Raw genomic sequence first — 21365 nt, 5'->3', positions numbered from 1 at the left:
TCTGCTCTGCACTGCTGCAGCTTCACTCTGAGTCCTGTGTGCAGTTTTGCTCACTGCAATATAAAAAAAAAGCTATTAAGCTGTTAGAGAGTGTCCAAAGGTGGGTAAGGAAAATGCTGAAGGGCCTTGAGGGGAAGCAATATGAGGAGTAGCTGAAGTCACTTAGCCTGTTCAGCCTGGAGGAGACTGGAGGCAAAACTCATTGCAGTTGCAACTTCCTTGTCAGGGGAACAAAAGGGACCCTGATCTCTGTGGTGACCAGTGACAGGACCCAAGCAACTGGCCTGAAGTTGTTTCACGGGAGGTATAAATTGGATATCAGAAAAATGTTCTTCACCCAGAGGGTGACTGAGCACTGGAACAGGCTGCCCAAGAAAGTGATCACATCACTAACAGTGCCAGAGTTCAAGAAGCATTTGCACAATGGTCTCAGGCACATAGTGTGTCTCTAGGGGGTGGTCCTGTGTAGGCCTAAGACTGTGACTTGATGATTCTTGTGTGTCCCTTCCAACTCAGCATATTCTGTGATTCTGTGAAAACAGTGCCTTTAACTGCAAAAGAAGGAGGAATTTGGGGATCTCTGTCCTGGAAAGCTTATCTAATCCTTGGGACAAACTTTACAGGTAACAGGCTTTCCCCAGCATGTGCTGGTCAAGAGAAATGTCTCAAAGTAATTTCAGTGATTATCCCACCCTGTGAAGCATAATTAATTTGAGGGTCCAGGGGCTTTGGTCTTGCCTCAAGTCCAATTTGGCGCTTCCGCTAGCAGCAGAGGTCACGGAATGGGGAGTGAGCCCCTTGTGCTTCTGATGGCGTTAAGCTGGCAGCAGCACTGAGTGCTTGGGAAAGCATAAGTGGAATTGGGAAAGAACTGTGGCAGGTTGGAGGATGGGCTGGAAAACTGACCATATATTTTTCCTAAAGGTAGGTGCTAACTGCAACACAGATCTGCATCCATATTGGGGGAAACAGTCTCTGCAGTTATGGCCTGGGGCTTCTGAGGGTTTGTGAGGTAAAGATGTCAACAGCATCACTCTTTGGGGAAAAACAAAGGTCACCTCGGACTGAAGCTTTGTGCCTAAAAAGAAGTTGAGTATTTCCATGGTCTTCTGCTTACTTCCAAATGTAGATGAGCAGTAGCACTGCAGGACTCTGATCTGCAAGAAAACCTGAAAGAGTGGGGCTGAACCTGTCTGTATCATGCAAATAAACAATGAATTACCAGACTAGGGTTGTTGCCTTAGCCAGCAAGAAATACCACTGAATAGCAGCTCGACTCAGCTCTCTGCAGCAGGATTTGTTGGTGGTGAGGATCATCCACTGGGAAAGGCAGTGCTGAGGTTTTGGGGGATGCAAAGCTTTGGAGGGAGGCAGCTGAGCCAGGCTGAATGCAAGGGAGAGGGCCTCAGGGCACTGCGTGGAGGCTAGGCTGGGATTTGGAACTGACACATGGGACCAAGCAGTCTGTATCAAATTAAAAATTGGAGCAGCTCCTCTGCATGGACTGAGGAAGAGCTTTTGTTCTCCCTAATGTGGTGAGCTGGAGAGCAAAGACACTGCTGGGAAGGAGCGAGAGTGTCCCAGCAGCTCAGCTCACCCTGGCCTCGCTCTGCAAGGCTGGGGGCCACATAAATGGGGTTTATTACTTAAGGCAATGAGACTGGAAAGTGCTGCCCACTACAAAAGCAGGGGACTGCAAGCTCATAATGCAACACCCAGAGGGTGAATGCCTTGCTGCTGAAATGCTTGAAATGAAGCAATAAGGGAATTTATGCCAAAGGAGAGGGGCTGTAGTTGCAAGGAGCTGCTGGGATTATCACATGGGCAGAGATGTCACTTTGCCTGAACAAAAACCTCCTCCTTGTTTAACTCACTGTGTGGACATGGTGAGCATAGGACTCTTATGAAATGCCAGTTTAACAATGGGTAACACAGGATGGAAAAATCCAAGGTTGGGAGAAGGTGTTCCTTGAAGAAAAAATGAGTCTCTGGAGTTCTCTCAAAGGTGTGGGAAGAAGTAAGCTGTAATCCAGCTCCACTGCTCCATTCTGTCTTCAGCCCGTGATGGACGAAGGAGCAGAGCCAGCTCGTGCTCTGGTCTAACTCTTCAAATAATTCTTGCTAAACCAAATAGGCTGCCAAGCACGGGCTGGATTTTGCTGGCTTTTGTTTTCAAGTGCTCCCAGCTGCACAGCCCCTGAGTGCCAGCACAAAGCCACTTTCCCAAGCGCTGTGTCCCAGTGTAACATTCAAACACAAGAATGGAGACCTTGCTCCTCCAGCTCCTGCCCTTGCCTTCACCTGGATGAGATGGCTGCAAGCTGGTGGCCACACTGGGCTCCAGGGCTTGTGTTAGTTCCTGGATTGGGTAAGACAGAGGCATTCCCAAGAGAGGGGTTTCTCCCAGGCAGGAGAGGCAGCCTGGGACAGGAAGGGAGCATCCTACAGCTGTGCTTCACTTCACCGAGCCAGAGAACACCCATGGAGCATCCTGACATGCAGGCAAAAGCTTCTGACTTTGGCCTGATGCCAGCTTGTGCTGGGAAAACTGCTCCTGGAGTCAACAAGGAGGGGAATGGAGGTGGGATTCTTCCTGTCCTTCATTTCCATCTGCTGTTGGAAGCAAACCTGAGGTTTGGGGGCAGACCCATCCTGTGAGGGTGCTGTGAGCTAGCCCAGTGAGATGCTGATGGGACATCTGAAGAGTTGTTTTTGCTGAGCTGGTGGTGGACTTGTGTCCTGCTGCTGCCACTGCCCCAACATCTGGACAGGTATTGTTTTACTATGAAATTTTGGGGCTGGCTGGCTGCTTGGGCACATTGGGCAGCAGCATTCCCAAAACACTGCTCTGAGGGGGACTGTGGGGTTGCAAACACTGCTCTTAGATGATCCATCACCAAATTCAGCATCCAACCACCACTTATTGCTCTAGGAGGAACTTGCAGATTCCATCTACAATGGGATCAGCCATTGTAGATCCTGTTTTGGAGACCTGATCACACCTACAGCCTATTTCTCTCCATTCCCATGGACAAAGCCCAGAGCCACTATGGAGCATGACATGCCAAATCCCAGCCGCCAAAGCAGAGTGTCTGGCACTGACAGTGCAAGGGGTGCAGCCAACCCACCAAACTCGAAAATGAGCTCTCATGGCACCCCCAAAATGTGATTTTTCTGCCATCTGCTCTCTGCTTCCTGCAGCTACCCCAGGGCTGGGCCACGCTGGTGCAGGCTCTCAGACTTATCCCATCCCCTCCAGCCAGCCCAGCATCCTGCACCAGGAGGGGCAAGGAGTGCATCCATATAAAGGCAGAAGACGAGTCCAGCTGATAATTTGGCACTCAGCATGGAGAAATGACAGCAGGAAAGTTGCATGTCAGCACTTTATTATAGATTTTGAGTGGTTTTAGCAGCCAGTCATTTTTTTGTCTTCATTCTTACGTAGTTTCCCTTTGTTCTTCCGTATTTTTTCTTCACTCTTTAGTATTTTTTCTTTGGTTTCCTGTGGTTTCCTGTGGTTGTTCTTGTGCATCTCTTCTCGGATCTCCTGTATTTTTTCTTTGATGTTCTGTATTTTTTTGTTGATGTCATGCACTTTTTCCTTGTTATGTATTTTTGTTTCATTTTCTGTTTTTACTTCATTCTTCTGTATCTTTTCTTCATTCTTTGGTATTTTTAATTTGGTTTGCTGTATTTTTTCTTTGTTCTTATGTATTTTGTCTTTGAGCTCCTGTATTTTTTCTTTGTTTGACCATACTTTTGTAACATTCTCTTTTTGTACTTCATTCTTCTTTTTGTTCCCTTCGATCTCCTCTAGTCTTTCTTTCTTCATCTGTATTTTCATTTCGTTCTTATATATATTTTCCTTGATCTTCTCTATTTTTTCTTTGTACTCCTGTATTTTTACTTCATTCTTCTGTATTTTTTCTTTGATCTCCTGCATTTCTTCTTCAGTGTTCTTAATTTTTTTTTTGACCGCCTGCATTTTCTCTTCATTCTTCTGTAATTCTTCTTTGTATTTCTGTATTTGTTCCTCCTTCTTCAGATCTTGTTCGTCATCCAGGTCGCCAGTACTGACCTCCTCAAAGGTCAGCTTCCCCATTACGTCTCCTACCTCCTCAGTTGCTGGAACAGCCGAGGTGCGAGTCGGAAATGAGAGATTTTGGGCAAAAACTGGCCACAGCTATTGGACACCGGTTGAGGGAGGCGCGGGACCGGCTGCCGCCTTCCCGGCGGGCTGAGCACGGCCGGGCTCGCCTCCCCGCGTCCCGGGCACCGGCGCTGGCTCGGCAGTGTCGCCCTGCGTGGCTTTGGGGTCGCGGAGGCCGCTGAGGGGATCCGGAGTCCGTTGAGGGGCTCCGGGAACCGTTGAGGGCCTGCAGGGCGACTGACGGGGTGCGAGGCCGCTGAGGGATGGTGGGGTATCCTGAAAGGCTGCGGGACCCCCTGAGGGGCTGCGGGGCCGCTAAGGGGGTGCGGGACCCCTGAGGGGCGGTGGAGCCCGTCGGAGCCGTAACGCTGCAGCGGCCCCTGAGGTGGCGCCTCGTCTTCCTGAGGCGACAACGGCCGGGGTGGGGCCACGGCGCGTGCTGGAGGAGGGGCCAGTATGAGCCACGCCCCCACAGAAAGGGGCGCGTCCCGCTGGGGCGACGTCACGAGCGCGCTGATTTGCATACGCCGTGCGTGCCGCGGGGTGGGCGGGCGGACGCCGGAGGTGGCGGATCCAAGATGGCGCCGTGCGGACGTGTCCGGAGCCGCTGCCCGGGCCCGGCGCTGCTCCTGCTGCTGGCGCTAGCGGCGCGGCCGGCGGCGCCCGGCCCTGCTGCCGGCCTTCCCGGTCCTGGCGGTGCCCAGCCTGGAGCGGGGCAGCCGGCAGGGCCGGGCGCGGCTGCCCCGCGGAGTGCCCGCGGCGGCGGATCGGGCAGCGGGTGGAAGCTGTCGGAGGAGGCGGTGTGCCGGGAGGACGTGGTGCGGCTCTGCTCCAAGCACAGCTGGGCCAACAACCTCGCCGTGCTCGAGTGTCTGCAGGACGTCCGCGAGGTGAGGGTCGGGCCCGGGGCCGGGCCGGGCCTGCCCGCGGCGGCGAACAAAGAGCGGGCTCCGCGCCTCGCCGCGCCGCCGCCCCGCGTTTTCCTCATGGTTTATGTTTTAAAAATCGGAGTTTGCTGTGCGGAGCTCCGTGAGGGCAGCGAGCTGTCTGCAGGGTGGCCGTGTGGGCTCCGGAGAGCAGCTCCTCTTCATCTGCACCTCGGGGCTCCGCGCTGCCGCCCGCGCAGAGCCCTCCGGGCAGGGAGAGCTCTCGGGGGCTCTGTTCTGGCTCTGGTGCCTTGCGGGGTTATTCGTTTCTAGAGGTCTGGGAGAACCCACCCCGCTTAGTGCTGAGTAAAGGCGCCGTGCTTGTAGCAGAAGTGACCTGAGGAGATGTTTTTTTACACGTTCAGGTTTCCACCTTCGCCTGGAACTCGGCTGCAAAGGCGGCTGCTTTCCAGTCCTCAGCTGTGCGTGTATGAAACTCGATATATAATAATTAAGATTTAGCTGACTTTATGGGGACGTTAACGGGGCAATCTGTGTTATTCCCAAACATCTGTCATGAGCAGTTTTAAGTCCAGTTCAAGAAAAAACTGAGTTTCCACCTCCGAGTCTTCCAGCTACATCTTTTCATTCATTCCTGGGCTCAATTTTAAGCAGCCTTTGGGGGACTGTCTTTGGTGAGCCGTCCCGGTTTTGAGGTCTGTGTATTCTTGGCTTCTGTGTTGTAGAGTCCAGGAATGCCGGGCTGGGTCAGTTTTAATGGTGTTTTGCCCAATAGGGACTGCGATTAGAAAAAACATGGGCTCGTTTCTCATCCGTTATTATGGGGACAGCAGATGGCAGTGGCAATGGTTACTCTGATCGAGGGTAGTCTTGAATCAGTAAGTGTTAGTGATTACTTCTGGCTTCAAATGCAAAGCTAATTTAGATTTTAATCTAACTTCATGTTTTAGTTTTGGGTGGGTAGTTAGTAAGACACTCATGGTAGATGTTTTAAATGAGTCCTGCTGCAACATCCGTCACAGTCGTGAAATGCTTCCTATATGTGCTTTATGAATAACTTACCCTTTGCTGTTTCTTTCACCTGTCTGGGATCTTTTGGCCCCCTTTTAGGGAGGCATCCTGTCTGAGAGGATCTCGGAAGCTGACCTCACAGGCAGTGGCTCACAAGCTGCCAGCCTGCCAAAAAGGCAAGCTCTTGTTCCTTTCTTTCTAGTTGCATAGCTCCTCCCTACTCTTTTCATAGTTCCAGTGCTTGTTGGTTTTCTGCCATTTTAGCGAGGTGAACCCTTTTGTGGTTTAGTTTATCGGTTTTCTGCTGGAATAGTTTTGTCATTTTTCTGAGTTAAAGCACAGAGGGGGGTGAGTACAGGGCTGTGCAGGGAGAGGGAAAAGATGAAATCGAAAATGAAGGAATGTCTTGCATCACACTTTATTTCCAGCAAGTACAAACCCTTATGCTGGCTCTGCATATCTCATGAGAGCTCTACTCTTTGAATTCAGTTAACTCTGCTTGTGGTTTTCTTTTTCCCATTCCTAAGCCTGCCTTGATGTCAGTAGTTTGCTGGCTGTTGGTTTTGTCTAGCGGTACTGCTGCCTGATGCCCAGTGCTGAAGGTAAACTTTTTCCTGGGTGACATCCCAGGCAGCGACAAGACATCTCAGGCCTCTTTTGGATTGAATTTTCTCTCTGAAGGTGCCACTCTGTGGCCTTGTCTTTATTTGTCTGTCAGCCTGCATAGAGCCCTCTCAGCTGGTCTTAACCCTCAACAGTTAGCTGCCAGTAACGCCAATGTGATGGGCTGCATCCTGACGTAAAGATGACTTCACAGGGTGCTGCTCTGAGAAGTTAATTAAAATAGCTGACTTCTGTGTATCCCTACTGTTTAACACTTGATATTTAGACTGTGAATAAAAGTTGTGAGTTGTAAACATTGGGTAGCATTTCAGCTGATTGGGAATGGGGTCAGATGTTTTCTCAGACATTTCCTTTGCATTGGAGATGCAGTGGAAATAAGTGACCTACTGGCTGTTGTTGATATAACTTTTACTTTTGGCTTTAGAGTGTCTCACTGCTTGTTTGGACGATACCAGAAAAGTGACAATTATGTTTTAAAATGGGTGAGGATCTAGTCTGAGTCATACAACCCACTTAAAAACAGACTATAGTTAATGGGCATTTGGGGGAGTTTTGTGTGTGATACTGTCAATGAGGATTGTGGACACTGCTACAAGTAGCAGTTAAGATTTTTAGATGCAGTTAGGCTGCAGAAACAGCCTTTTTTCCTATAGGTCTTTTGGGTAATTTTTCTCATAAGAAATGTTTCTCTGAGGTGGAGAAAATTCAGTTTTTTTGTTATGATAAGGAATATCCATTGATTTTTTTCTTAGTGTGATACAGATATGCTAGGACACTTTAAATATGGATAAGCAGGAGAAACAACTGCTTGAAATGTTCCTTTTGAGTGCATAAAATATGGAGAAAAGAGAAGGTGTGTTTGTTTTGTTAGTCAGTGTGAATGCAATCACATGGTTTCAGTATGTGCTGATTTCTAGGTGTGGATGTCTTTGCAGTACATCCTCCCTTGCTTTCATTGGCTAGCTCTGAATCTAAAGGAACAGGAGTGTTGAGTTCATGGTTGACTGGTATAGGAGCCCAGCTTGTAAGACAAATGTTGAAAGAAGCAATTTAACACAAATATTCAGTACTGAACAGTCTGACACAAAGAGTGAAAAAAACCCCCAAACTCTACACCCAAAACCCTACACAAATGAAAAAACCCACTCAAACCACATCTCCAAATAGTAAATTTTCAGGTTTTGGTTTTGAGAGGTTACTGTCTGTCAATTTAAAGTATTATCAAGAGTTAGTTAAGCACTGTGTATATTTAGAATTCTTGAAGAAAAAATAGTCAGATCCCCAGACTGACTAAATACATTTTACTGCTGATTTTTCCACTGAGTCGAAGAAATGTTGAATTAATGTAGTGCAGAGTCCTCTTTCCTTTTGTAGTAGAAGGATGGGAAAGATGCTCTTGATTGGAGAACGAAATGGTCTTGGTCAGAGCTACTCAGCTTAAACATTTTTGACCATAATCAGAAAACAGAATAAAGCCTATTTTTTTGGGTGCATTTTGCACGTGAATTAACTTCATTCTAGTTAGAAGTATTCGTGCACTGGATATATTACAGTGTGTGTTTTGAGTGACTTAAATTTTGTCATCAAGATTTTAATTATTATTCACATAATTCTATGTCACATATAAAGAGTAGAATGGGTAGTGTATATGTGTATTTTTAAAAATTGTGTTCCAAAGTGCTTTTTTCCTCAAAGGATTTAGGTGGTGAGCCTGTTTCTGGAAGGACTTCAGAGTTTGTATTTCATGAGTATAGACTGCAGTCTTTAAGCCCTTTTTTTGTGGGTTACCTGTTAAACTGATTTACATGGTGGTTAAAGTATAAATAAACCCATGAAATATTAATATATTTACTAAGTAACGATTTTTGCTTGATTAATGATGATTTGCATTTGAAGCATGACTGAGTTTTTGAATTTGAGGTGGGAAACATTAAAACATAAAATAATCTTAACCAGTGTGGTTCTCTTACCTGGTTTACTAGTGGAGTATAATTTTACTTTTAGAACCTACACTACATCTGCTTAATTGGTGAGTGAATTTGATACCATAATTGTTGAGCATTGCCCTTATAAAGATTGTGTAATATTTAAGGCATGATATTGTTCTGTACAGTGTACATGCATTATAGGCTAAGTATTTTTTCTAAGATTAAACAGTTGTGGTTAAGATGGGATTAGAGATCAAAGTTTTGGCCTCCTGCTACTTTCTTCATCCTGAGTGGTTCCGTTTCTTTGGTAACACCTTTATGACAAAGACAGTGTAATTGAACCTTAATGCGCTGTCTTCTGGAAAAAATAGGACTCTCTTAGTGTTGTGCATGGAATTAAGAACAAAGCAAGATATCGTGAAGGTTGTGTATTTCAAGAATAGTATTTTTCCTGTTATTTCAGAATTGTAGTTGGTGTAAAAGACCAGAAAATTCATTTGATCTGACTTAATGGACTGAGGAACTTGTATCATTTGACAGGCTGGGAACAGTCATATTTCTTCAATTTAAATGTTTTATTCCTCACTCTGTATGTACCTGAGCTCCTTAAGTGATCTGATAAAATAGTGTCAGTGAAATTACTTGTTTTGAAATTATAGATGGAGAGTAGAAACCAGACAGTGATGCATGCTTGGAGTCTTCATCTCTTTGGGTTATACTGTAATGATAGGAAAAGTTGTGTGTGCTCAGTCTCTGTCCTGGTTCTGTAGTGCTTCTACCTTTTTAGTAAATGGATTGGAAATGTAAAGGCTTCCCTGAAGCTTTTTGCTTGCACTGAAATAGATGAGTGTGATCTGTCACAGTAGCGTATTTTGTTTTGTTTTATTTTATTTTTTTTAAATTTTATTTTATTTTTCCTCTTTTTAGCTCCCTAATTTGAGTTAAAGGTCAAAGGTTTTGTTCTGACTCGACATATAACATTGTTATATTTGAGCACATTCTCCTTTTATTCCATCTCTCTCAGTTTTTCTGTGCACAGGTGGAGGCTGGCATTTAAAGTACCCTTTTTGAGATGTCTCATTTGTGGCAGCAAATGACTGGTTACCTGTCCAGAGCTGTAAGTAATTGAGGGCTGTGGATTAAACATAGCATGAGGGTAGGTTAGTTCTTAGGAAATGCAAATGGTGAAGAAATTCCTAACAGGGTTGACCATTTCTTACAGCACTTAGAGGTTTTTTCCCCAAAATCTCCAGGCATTCTCCCTGGCCTTTAGGCGAGCTGTTTTAAGTAACTGCCTGTTTCTCAGGTTGATAAGTCTGTGTTTGTGGGATGGAGGCTGTTCTGGTTCTCTCATCATTGCTATTGCAAAGGAGCAGGCAGTTAGTATTCCAGTGGTACTCTTACAGTGCCTACAGCATTATCATCTGGTTCAGATACCAACACTCAAAGGGTTGGTTTTTTTTAAAGGCAATGATCAGAAACTTGAAAGATATACCTTAAGCCTTGCCAAGGGCTTTGCTTACGTTTTCCCTTTTTTCTAAGGGATATTGACCTGGTGATCGTTCACAGTCTGAAAAGGACACAGGAGTTTAAGAACTGTTACATTCCTGAGAAAAATAAAAGGAGAATTTTTGCCAGTATAATTGAAGTTGAGCTAACTTAAAGGAAAAATGTGTTGTAGTGTAAGAGATTGAGTTAATTATTGCTCTGTAACTGGACTTTATGGGTTGAAGCCTGTGACATCTGAATTAGAAATTTTCAGATTGCATTCTGTCTTAAATTGAATTTAATTAAGAATTTACAGTGCTTTGTGGTAGATGCAGATTAATTTCAATGGTTAAGATAGTCCCTCCTGCTTTTAAAATTAATGAAATGGAAGATGGACTATCCAAATCAATGGAAGGGAATGGCTGGACCTAGGAGAAAGGATTGAGATGATTATGTTTTGAAAAGCACATGAGCAACAGGAAGGCTAGGCTAGAGCACTGAAGGTTTTTCTCCTGAGGCTTGACTTCTTGCCCGAGATTAGCTGCATTTTTGTTCAGAGGTTCTCTTTTTCCCTTGTGTTTGGATAATGTAAGCCCAGTTTCCTCCTGGCTTTTGTAGTTAAGTCTTAAAGTAAAATACTAAATATACTTTAAAAGTTTGATTTGTTTTTAGGTTGGTTACTTTGGCATCAGCCTTTGGCTTCATCTCAGGATGTAGCAATATTTAAAAGTACTCTTCTTGCTGAAGCCATGTGTGAGCTGAATAGAGGGGAAGATGATCTCTCTCATTCCAGGTGCTGGACTGATTGTCTTGTGAACAGAGGATTGAGCACAGGTTCTTAGTTCTCCATATCCTTAGCTGCACTTTTTCTTGTCAGAGAGAGTTGTTTTTGTGGGTTTTTTGGGGATGGGTTTGTTTTTCTTAATTCTATGCTGTTCTTGGCAGGCTGGTACTTGTGGTAGCTGGTTGTGTATCAGTTTGGCCTGGGATATTTGGCTCAGTAAAAGAGATTATCTTACAGGTCTGCTTCCTCCAGCGAGCTGGCACTGCTGGCCTGCTGTGGCTCTGCATACCAAGGAGAAAAGGAGTGGAAGTACAAGGGAAGAAATAAAGTTCAGTGCAAGCTGTGCAGCCTGGGCTTGGCTCAGGGTGCTGTGAGAAAGCCGTGCTAGGGGGAGGTGATTTACTGAGCCAAAGAGCTGAATGTATTGAAAAGCAGAGACTTGGTCAGTTGTTACAGTAGCGACAGGTACAGCTAGGTTGTGTTTTGCATGTACTCTCCCTTGTACTGGAGGAAAGGAGATCTCTCTGGTGCTGTTTTGGGTTGTCATGGTTGGAACAGAATGTTTTGAAGAGGGATTATTCTTGGCAAATAAAGTACTGTATTTTTTTTCTAGTACAGAGATGACTAGGTGTTCTTTATAGTGTAGCTTTCCTGCGTGCATGCACCACTTTTCCAGTGGATTCTGCTTCTTTGGTCTTTGGAAAATGCACACTTCCTTTGGAAAAAGCTTTGCAGTTATTCTTCCTAATGATATACCCCAAAGAATTAGATGAATAAAAGGTCTTGGTAATTGCCTTTTTATTTGAAATCTTGGTTTTAAATAGTTGGTTTTTTTTTTTGATCTTCTGACTAATTCAGTTTTAAAGTCTGTGAAGTTGGTTGCTATGGCACTCAAATTTTTCAATTCTGTTAGCTGATAATTTTCTGTTATCATGGGATACCTGATTTTCTGGATGTTCAGTTTATCAGTATCCATCACAGTGCATTAGGTGAAGAACAGAGATCCTACTTTCCCTGGGTACCAGCTTGTGGCATAATTGCAACCTTTTTTCATCAAGACAGATGAAAACCCATCCTGTTCCACTTCTGAGCAGGGCTGATATTCATAGACACCAGATTCCACTACAGTTTTTGAATGTCTGCAGCTCTGAGCTGAGGAATCTCCTTCAGGAGTTAAGTGTCTTTTTCTCTGTGCTGTCTTTAGCAATTTTGTGCATGAATTTATTTTTTTTTTTTCTTTAGATAAGTGTGTCTTGTACATCTTACAGCTTTGTGAGATTAGATTTCACCTGGTAGCATTAGAATGCATTTCTTGCTTGTAATGTCTGCAATTTCACCTTAAACTGTATACCTGATGTCTTCAGTAACAGTAGGTTAAAGACTAATGGTACACATGGAATGTCTCTTTTGCCAAGTAACACCATAGAGAAAAATGGCCATCATCATGCAGGACAGAAATGACGATTTGCTGTATTTGTTATTTCTTTTTGCATCTTTCCTGAAGCAATGCATTGCTGAGAATTGCTGACATGGGAAAAGGTAGTTAATGTAGTAAGTTTTCCTGGTTTCTCTATATACCTGAAGTATTTTACTCCTTTCCAATTAATGGTAGAACTGTGTGCTCTTTTGTGAAAAACTTCTTGTCATTTCCTTAGTTGATTTGCAGGAGTTTTGAGTCTTTTTTAGAGAATGCAAGTGGTTATGCTGATGTAATTAAGTACTCATATGTAACAGTGTGGGTTAATACCAAATAGCTCTTACAGCCTGCTATGCAAAATCAATCAGGCAAATGTGCTGTCTTTTGTTTAAAAAATAATGACTAGCTTAATCTGGTAGCAAGTTTGCTGTCTAGATCTTTTGAATCTTAATAGGAAGCTCACCAGCCTTCATCATGCTCAGTAGTTTGCTAATTGAGGCTTTCTTTTCTAGACCATTCTGTTATTGCAGGGTAAAATACTTTGCACCAAGTGAACTGCAAAACAAACTCAGCAGAGCATGCATTCTTCTAAGTGTTGAAGTAATTGCCCTACAAAAAGGTTTTGATGGAATTAAATAAAAGACAACAAACCCAAACCTGCTTGGCTTGTAGACTTCCTGCAACAGTCCAGACTTGATTTGAGTCAACTTTTGCTAGGCTGTTCTCAACTGAGTAGAAATAAGATATGGAAGAAGCTTGCAGTAAGCTATTTCCTTATCAAATTGATTTTTTTGATTATATCTGTCTCTGTGGCCTATGTATGTCACAAAATCAGAAAAAGTACTTTCAAGGAAAATCATTCCAATGCTGCAGTTGTCATAATTTGCAACAGGAATTGTTCATGAGACTGCAGTTCTTCAGCTGTGTTTATGGTGATCTGAACAAATCAATATTAATGTGATCCTCTTGTAAAATTCAGACAGGCTAGTCAAAATTATCTCCATTTATACAAGGCCCTGATTAAGTGCCGGTGCAGAGAACTGTTAACTCTAGTTTTATTTGTTAAACATTTTGTTTTGTTATTGTTACACAATATTATGACATTGTGTTGACTTGGATGCTTTTTTGGTCATGGAATTATAGAACAATAGGGTGGTTGGAAGGGACCTTAAATCTTGTCTTATCCCAAGGGCTCTGCTATGGACGCAGACACCTTCCACTTGATGAGGTTGCTCCAAGTCCCTGCACGATTCCAGGGATGGGGCATCCACAAATGCTCTTCAACCATCAGCTCCAATCCCTTTCTTGACTTTTCCTTTGGAACTGCTTCTAGGAACACACAATATTTTTAGCTTCAACATCTGAGATGTGTGAGGGTTGAGGTGCTGGATCTCTCACTGTGACACAGGTATTCAAATTTGTGGTGACATCTGTCTTAACTTACTGAGGCCTATAGAGCTGAGTCTGCAGCAGAGGTCAAAGATTCTGTGAATGTAATAACATTGCTTGCTTTTTTAACTGTAGGCTTCCAGGCAGTGATCAGCAGCCATCTTCACTTGTTCCTGATCAGTTGTGTGAAGCAACACCAGGTTTTAAAGCCAAAAAAAAGAAAAGGCTGAAACAATTTTTTATATTGTAAATATTTCCTGCATTTTTATGAAACAGATTACTGGAATGTGACTCCAATGATGAATGCTTGTTCTATCTCTAGGAATCACCTGGGAAGGTGTGCTTCTAGGAAACATTTCCTTCAACTGATTCACATCTCTAAGGATGGACACTTGTTTTAATGTTACTGTTAATAGCCTTAATTAGATGTATATGGCCTACTAGCTGTAGGAATGATGGGATTCTGTACTTCCCTCATAGAATACAAAGCTTTGCAGTGTTTCATATTTTTGCTTTGTGGTCTGTGCTTTAGCAGGCACCAAACATATGGTGAACCCTCCCTGATAATACTCTCACCTCTGACTCCAGAAATAGCAGCGCTGTGTCGGGCAGAGTTGCCCAGAATAATGCAGGGTTTGTTCCAGCTCAGGCACTCGTCAATGTGGCTTGAGCTTGTCCACATCAAATCCTTCCCACGTGCTCTGAGGCTGTATTGGCTTCCTTTCCATGAGCAACTCACAGGTAAGGCTTACACAAAGGGGAAAAGCATACGGCAAACCAAAAACTACTGGGTTTTTGGTTTCCCTCCCCCCCTCCAGGCATTTGTGAAGACTTCCAGCATCCTTTTGTATAAAAACATAGTCTAAACTTGTTCTGCTAGGGAGGGTGCTGATGGAATTTAAATTCTTCTCTTTGTATGTCAGCTCTTCCCAAAGTAATTTCCCCAAATACTTTTCTCCCTGGAGGCATTCCAGTGAAACCCATTATAAGTGTGTTGCTCTCCAAGATTATTTAGTAAACGTTACCCTCTAATGTCAGTTTTACTCACTGGAGTTCACAGAATCTCAGTCTTAGAATACTTGAAAAAGACATTTTCTGAAAACTTTCTAAGAATGCTGGGGAGCTCAGGTAGAATGTGTGGTGCTGGCATGAAACTGGGAGGAGAATTGAACTTGAATTTCTCTGTTGTATAGTTGGAAAAGAAGATGAGGATCAGTGCTCTAGTTACTTAACCTGCTGGATTTTGCCCCACCACAGCTGTGTTATCCAGTGTGGTATCTGGATTAGTTTAGGGAAAATGTAATAGTCAAAACATTTCTATTGCTTAGAGTTGTACATCGTGAATAACTTTAAATAACATGGCAGCATATTGTTGCTATCTTAAAGTGATCATTTGTTGAGAGATGGATTTTGATCTCTGACTGTAAAGACTTCTGCTTTGCCTACTGGGATCACAAATTTGGAATTGGGATCTGCATAGGAGATCAAAGTCTTAGGTTAAAAAAAAATCCTTTCTGTGAACCTAATACCAAGTTATTTAAGCAAGAATGGTAAAAAAAGGTGTTAAGAGAAGGTAGCAGAGTAGCTTAGAGGCTGTTAGTTATTACAATATTGGAGAATCTTTGTGGATCTTAAAATCTTTGTCTCAAGTTTTAAGGCAGAGCATTATTTCATACACTCTGAGTGTTATGACTTTAAATTGAGCCAGTAGAGTCTTTCTGAACTGATCTTTTTTCCTCAGGAGCCACTTAAAATAAACTTGTGGAGTCTGGCTAATATAATGATCCACTACTTTGGGAACCAATGTTGCTGAAAGTACTCCTGAATAGTCCTTTTGGGCTTTGGAATAGTTTTCTAAGTTCTTTCTTTGTATGTTACACACTTTTTGTGTCATTAAAAGCTGTAAAACATGTCAAGAGATTATATTTGAAGAGTATCTAAAATAATGCCTCAAAGCCATCAAAACACTTCACATGAGTAAAATTTGGACAGTGTGAGTACAGTGCTATTTGCTCCCACATTTGTAAAGCTTGTTGCTTTGTTCTACCTTCTTTTGGGGTTTGATCCATTGGTAGCACTTCACACCTGATCCAGGCCTTCAATAATGAGCTTCCTTCTGATGAATCTGAAGGATATGGACAGGGAAGCTGCATGGGTTGTTAGGAGATGAGCATCTTTATTGAAGCTGGTTGGGGAAGATGGAGTGTTGAACAGCACCGCCAGTTCCTTAGTCATGAAGCCACCTGGAAACAAAAGGACAGACAATGATATCAGGGTTTTTCTCTCCTAGAAGCTGCTGTACAGAAGCTGAGAGGATCCAGTCACAGACAGACAGTGTTCTTTCCTGTTGTTTTCTGGCTGGGACTCTTGCTTCTCATGGGATACTAGAGCAGTAGGCTTGTGTTGAGCATCTGAGCCTTTAGCCATCATTACCAGCCAAGGTGGACACTGTTCTTGTTTGGTTGTTTTTTGTTTTAGCTTGGAATTTTTCAAATGAACAATCCAAAGCTATGCTAGTGAAGTCATCTAATTAAGACTTTCCAGAGCAAGGTACAGGAACAAACATTCCACCTTTTTGTGTAGACAGTACGTATTTTCAGAGAAATAGACTGTAATATTCCTGATAACACTGATAAAATCACAGAATTGGTGATGATGGTGAAAGCAGCAGCTGGAAAAAAATAGTCATTTTGCAGAGAAACAAATAAGAGGTTTTATTAGAATTTCTTGGATTCCATGGCATATTGCCGAGATTTTGACCATGGAAGTATTTATATTGAAGTTCCAAGGTTTTAAGTTGGATGTGGTAACAGCAGAAAGATGTTGCCTTTCCCTGGAAAAGGTACATGATGAGATGAAACTTCCAGAATAGCAGTGACTTGGAGAGTATAGAAATCCTTTCTGTCCTGGTGTTCCAGCCAGCGATAGTTGTTAGCAGCTCCCTTACTACAGCATATCTTGCACCTTGCTCTGAGGGTTGCTACAGCCCTGGTGTGAGCAGAACAACTTCCATGTCAGTTATCATTCCTTTGGAGTTACCTGTAGGGCCATCCAGTTTGCCTGGATGAGGAGTGTGTTAGGATCCTGCGATGCTTTGGGAGCTTCTGGTTCAAATAACTGTGCTTTGGTTTCCTGAGCTACTGTACTTGGCAGCAGTGGAATGCCCTGCAGGCTGAAAAGCGTGGGCTCACAGCGAGTCTGTCTCCCTGCCGTCAACAGAGGTGAGGTTTGGTTGAGTTTGTTGTTTTTGCTTTTCAGCATGATATCTTCTGTAACAGTTGAGCTTTGCCCCTACAGTCTTGGGAATGAGTACATCTCCTCTTAATCATGAGCAGATTGCATTATTTTTATTTTTTTTTTCTTAGTCTCTCACCTCAATGATTCTATAATTCTTTGTTTGTTCTTCCTTACAATAAAAGATGTGAACATGTTTAACATTCACTTGCAAGACTTGCTGTATCAAAAGATAACAGGACACTGGGCGTCAGTCTGAGTTACTCAATGTTCCACATCCTTTCTTACAGTCTGTTGCTTGCTTTAATCCATGAAAAATGCTTTGTAAAAATGTGGAACAATTTATTTTGCCTGTAGCATCTCAGAGTCTTAAAAACATTGTGGGATTGAAATGGTGCTTTATCCCTCTTTTTGAGCAAATGTTCTTCATATTTTAGTCCAAAAGGAATTTTAGGACTAAAAGAGTAGTAATATGCTATTTCTGCATAAAAATGCCTGAGGCTATAATGAAACAGAAGTGTGGAGTAGGATGTAACTGACCTGAGGTATGTATTTGTTCTTAGTTTTGATATTCACATGCCTGGTAAATATCTGGGATTTGACTGCCATAGGCATTCTTCTTTCCAGAAAACTGCAACTCCTCCTTTTAATGCAACAGAAATACCCTGGGAATAGTTGTGGAGGAGGGAAGGGGCACAGGCAGCTTGTCCTCACATTCTCTAGACGATGTTTCTGGCAAATGTTTATGAAGTCACATTTAACCTGCAGCAGTCGCTGGATCTACTTGGGAGGGTAAGAGCTTGAGGTACGTGTGTGATGAATACTGCTCATGACTTTGGGAATTCTGCAGTGCTCCCTTGGCTGTAACACTGTGGATGCATTTGGGTGGTTTTATCAATGAAACTCCCTGTTGAGAAGAAAGTGCTTTCTGAGGAAAACAACAGATAAAGTTCCAAAATAACCCTTGCTCCCTGGAGAGCTGCTGAAGGAGGGAAGAGTTGTCAGTCACACTTTGATTTGAATAACATGACATAACATCCTATCAAATGGTTTAGGGTGAATGGAGCAGGGGGGCTGCACTTCCAGCCCCTCAGGCTTACTTTGTGTTTAGAGTTTGATTGCTTGAGTAGGATGTGTGGGATTGAAATGTTAAATTAAGTGTAATAGTTTTAAATCTTGGCATGTGTCAGGCTTGTCCAAGCTTGAATAAATTGAATGCAGAACTAAAATGATGTACATCTCTTACGTGGATGTGCCATAGTTGAATAATTGGTACATATGTGAACGGGGCCCAATTTTACCTAAGGTGTTTGAATATTTGCAGAATGACCTAGTGAACCTGAATATATTTTCTTCCTCTGAGCTATTAAACAAGTTGTGAGTAATCTGTTCTTTTTTTATTTCTTAGGAAAAAAAATACTCCCCAGTTGACTTTATTTATGCTGTTTAACCATGTAAATTTTTTTTTACGAATGCATGTACTAAATGGTGATTTTGTGGGTGTTTCAAATAATTTATGCTGTAAATCTGAGGCAGTACTCTTGCAGAGAGCAGAGGCAGTGGCTCTGTCTGCAGAATGACATGGAGAACCATACTGGTCCATCCAATTCAGTAGTGAGTTTTGTGGCAGGTGGGAAATACATTCTAGAGATGTGTCAACAGTTACAGCTAAAATTGCTGTGTGAGGATTTGGGATTTCCCTATTCCCAGAAGGAGAAACAGCTTTAGCTAGGATATCTCTAGTACATTCTCTCTTTTGTTTGTTTAGGGGGTGAGCTGACCTGTCTGGTCACTCATGCAGAAATGTTTCAACATAAGTTTCTGAATGAGGTGATCAGGTGATCAGCTCTTCTCCTGGGAGTCATTTCTCTGGTTAAAATGGTGCATGTTTGGTACATGCTTTCAAGCATTAGATACAACTCTTGCAGCCTAAGATCTTGCTGCAGTGGTTTGGAAACAAATGAGGCAAATCTGTTTGGTCACAGAGCTTTTCTCTGTTTTAATGCTTGTTCTTGAAGAAGAAGTGGTCTCAAAGATGTATTTTGCTGGTTTGGGGAAGGAGTGAATAGCACACAATTTCAGCTGATAGAAAATTTAGTTTGTCCTCTTCTAATGCTGCACACCATGGCATTCAGTAGTGCCAGTAATATGGGCCAATTGTATGTATTTATTTTAGGCTTTTCCTTTCTGAACTAAGTATTTTGTTTATCCTGTGTCAGGGGAAGATGATTAAAAGCTTCTAATGAACTTTTCCTAGAATTTTTTTTGTGCTTTTACTAATAACTTGTTTGTAAGGTCAGCATTCCCTGGAGGTTTGCATGCTGCAGCCAGCCCTTGATATATGTTTGTAGCTCTTGTCCCACTTTTTATGCTGTCTTTGTGATGTGTTAAAACCTTTGCAGAGTGCTTTGAGAGAGCATTCCTGGGAAAGCCATGTCTGGCTTTATTCTGTCATGTCTTGTGACACTCCTAGGAAGAGTGTTTTCTGAAGAGGCCTAGGTGTGATGGCTTGCTGGCTAAGTCAGGTTGCTTCAGGCATTCACCTCTCTGGTTAAGAGTCTTGGAGCTGAGTGGATAGAGAAAGGTCCTCTAAGAAAGCATGTTACCACAAACACCCATTCTCTGGAGGGGAAATGGAGACACGGTGTTAGAATTCGGCACTGCATGTCACCATCATAACCCACGGTGATGGGTAACAGTTGGACATCTGGGCACCTGATAGAGTGAGCACTGATCTGACTCAGAAGCAGATTAAATCCATGAGTAATAAGTTTCTAACAGTTTTCTGCTTCACTGCTAAAGGCTGCTGCTCCCACGGCCAGAGCAGCTGAACAAAACAGCAGCTTTTGTTCAGGGAAAATGGGAGATGGTTCCAGCGTGCTTGAATGTGAGTGCCAGTGCTTAGGAGTACTTCAGGTGTTTCAGTACTCCCTGCTCATCCTTGGAGAGATTTTTGAACAGTGTCAATTCATCCAGGTAAAACTTGGGTGGCTGAAGTTGTGTCAAGACCTTGTGGGAGGAGCGTGGTAGTAAAGTCGGGGAGGAGATGTTTCAGTTCCATGTAATGGAAACAGGGCAAAGACTTAGTGAAGCCTTGATGGGAAAAGATGTCCATATTATAGGAAACAGGGCTTAAGGGGGTTAAAATTTGTACCTGAGGCACGTGGCTGGATAAATGAATTCAGATTAAATATCTAGGGAAGCTAATGGAAACATGTTTTAATGAACTCTGGCTAATTACTCTATTTAAAGTTCTTGATCAATACCCAGGAGATCTCAAACTGCTTGCAGTTTGTTTTTTTAAAAAAAACTTGCACATATATATATATATTAAATCTTCTGCATAAAATCAAAACAACTGGAGTCATTTGTTTTGTAGACTTCTGGTTCACCAGGGCTTTATAATATTTGGAGGTAATCTGTAAATTAAAGTTGAAGACTTAAGCATTTTTAAAGGTTGATTGTGAATTTTCGATGGGAGGTGCAAAGGAATAAGTGGGTTTAAGAGAGCAGGTACCAGGACAGAACAGAATCTCTGAAATAATCTATGGTATAAGAGTTTGACGAGGCAGCTGGGTGTGGTTTTCTAAGAGAGCAAAGAGTTCTTGTAAATAGTTGCTGGTACAAGTGACCTAAATAAATACCACCTCTTACTCAGAACCTTCATTTTCTTCAGAATACTATGTATGAATTTCAATGCACTCAATGTTAAATAGAAATGTCAGTCAGGCAGCCTTACCCTGAAGGGATAAACTACTGTCTTTAAATTGATTCATATTAAGGAAGTTTGGATATGTTTAGTCTTTTCTGATTGAGCTAATTAGCACAACTGCATTGTGTGTTCATAGTTAATACATCCCTGTGTGTGCAAATGGATAATGAATGCATAACTAAGCTTAGCAAAGGTACTTTAGCAAACAGCCTGCAACACAGTCTCCTTGAGGCTTGTTTTATGGATTCTTCTGGTGTTCTGTGACAACTGCCAAGTCTGTCAGACAAATGGCTTTTATTAATGTCTGTTTTCAACCCAGTGCAGCTTTTGGTCTCCCCTTGGTAGCAGCACTGATTGTATCAATGGAAAAGTATCTTTGCACCCTGCTTTGGCTGGCAGGGTGAGGGGCTGGCTATGCACAGGAAGGCTTCAGCAGCTGTCAGATGCACTAATGCTGAACTGCTTAAAGCCTTGCCCTTTTCCTCTACTTTGGTGGCAAAGGGGTCCAAGAAGCAGCATGATCCTTGAAGAAGAAAGTTAGGAGCCTAGTGATCTCATTCAGGAAATCCCAGGTAGAGAGTTCTCTATACTGATGAACGTCTGGTCACACTAACTTAAAACCACCCACAAACCCCACACTATAGGTCTCAATGAAGATTGTAAATCCTCACAGGCTCCCACTGAAATGATATTTAATGGTTAATGGGCCGACTGAGGGGATTGTTTGCCTGGGAGCAGTTT

General features: G+C 42.9%; 1 protein-coding gene across 1 annotated transcript in view; it reads left to right on the top strand.

The window, feature by feature from the left end:
• The first annotated feature begins 4713 nt into the window (after nucleotides 1-4713).
• Nucleotides 4714-21365, top strand: part of GLG1 (golgi glycoprotein 1) — a 77599-nt gene continuing 60947 nt past the window's right edge. Inside the window, exon 1 of the mRNA XM_015640172.2 lies at nucleotides 4714-5040. Within this exon, the coding sequence (XP_015495658.1) occupies nucleotides 4729-5040 (312 nt within the window). The 5' untranslated portion in view covers nucleotides 4714-4728. The remainder of the gene's footprint in view (nucleotides 5041-21365) is intronic.

Source organism: Parus major, chromosome 11 (assembly GCF_001522545.3).
Source record: "Parus major isolate Abel chromosome 11, Parus_major1.1, whole genome shotgun sequence".
NCBI lineage: Eukaryota > Metazoa > Chordata > Aves > Passeriformes > Paridae > Parus > Parus major.
Note: the sequence above shows the minus strand (reverse complement) of the source record. Positions and strands in the feature narration are given on the sequence as shown.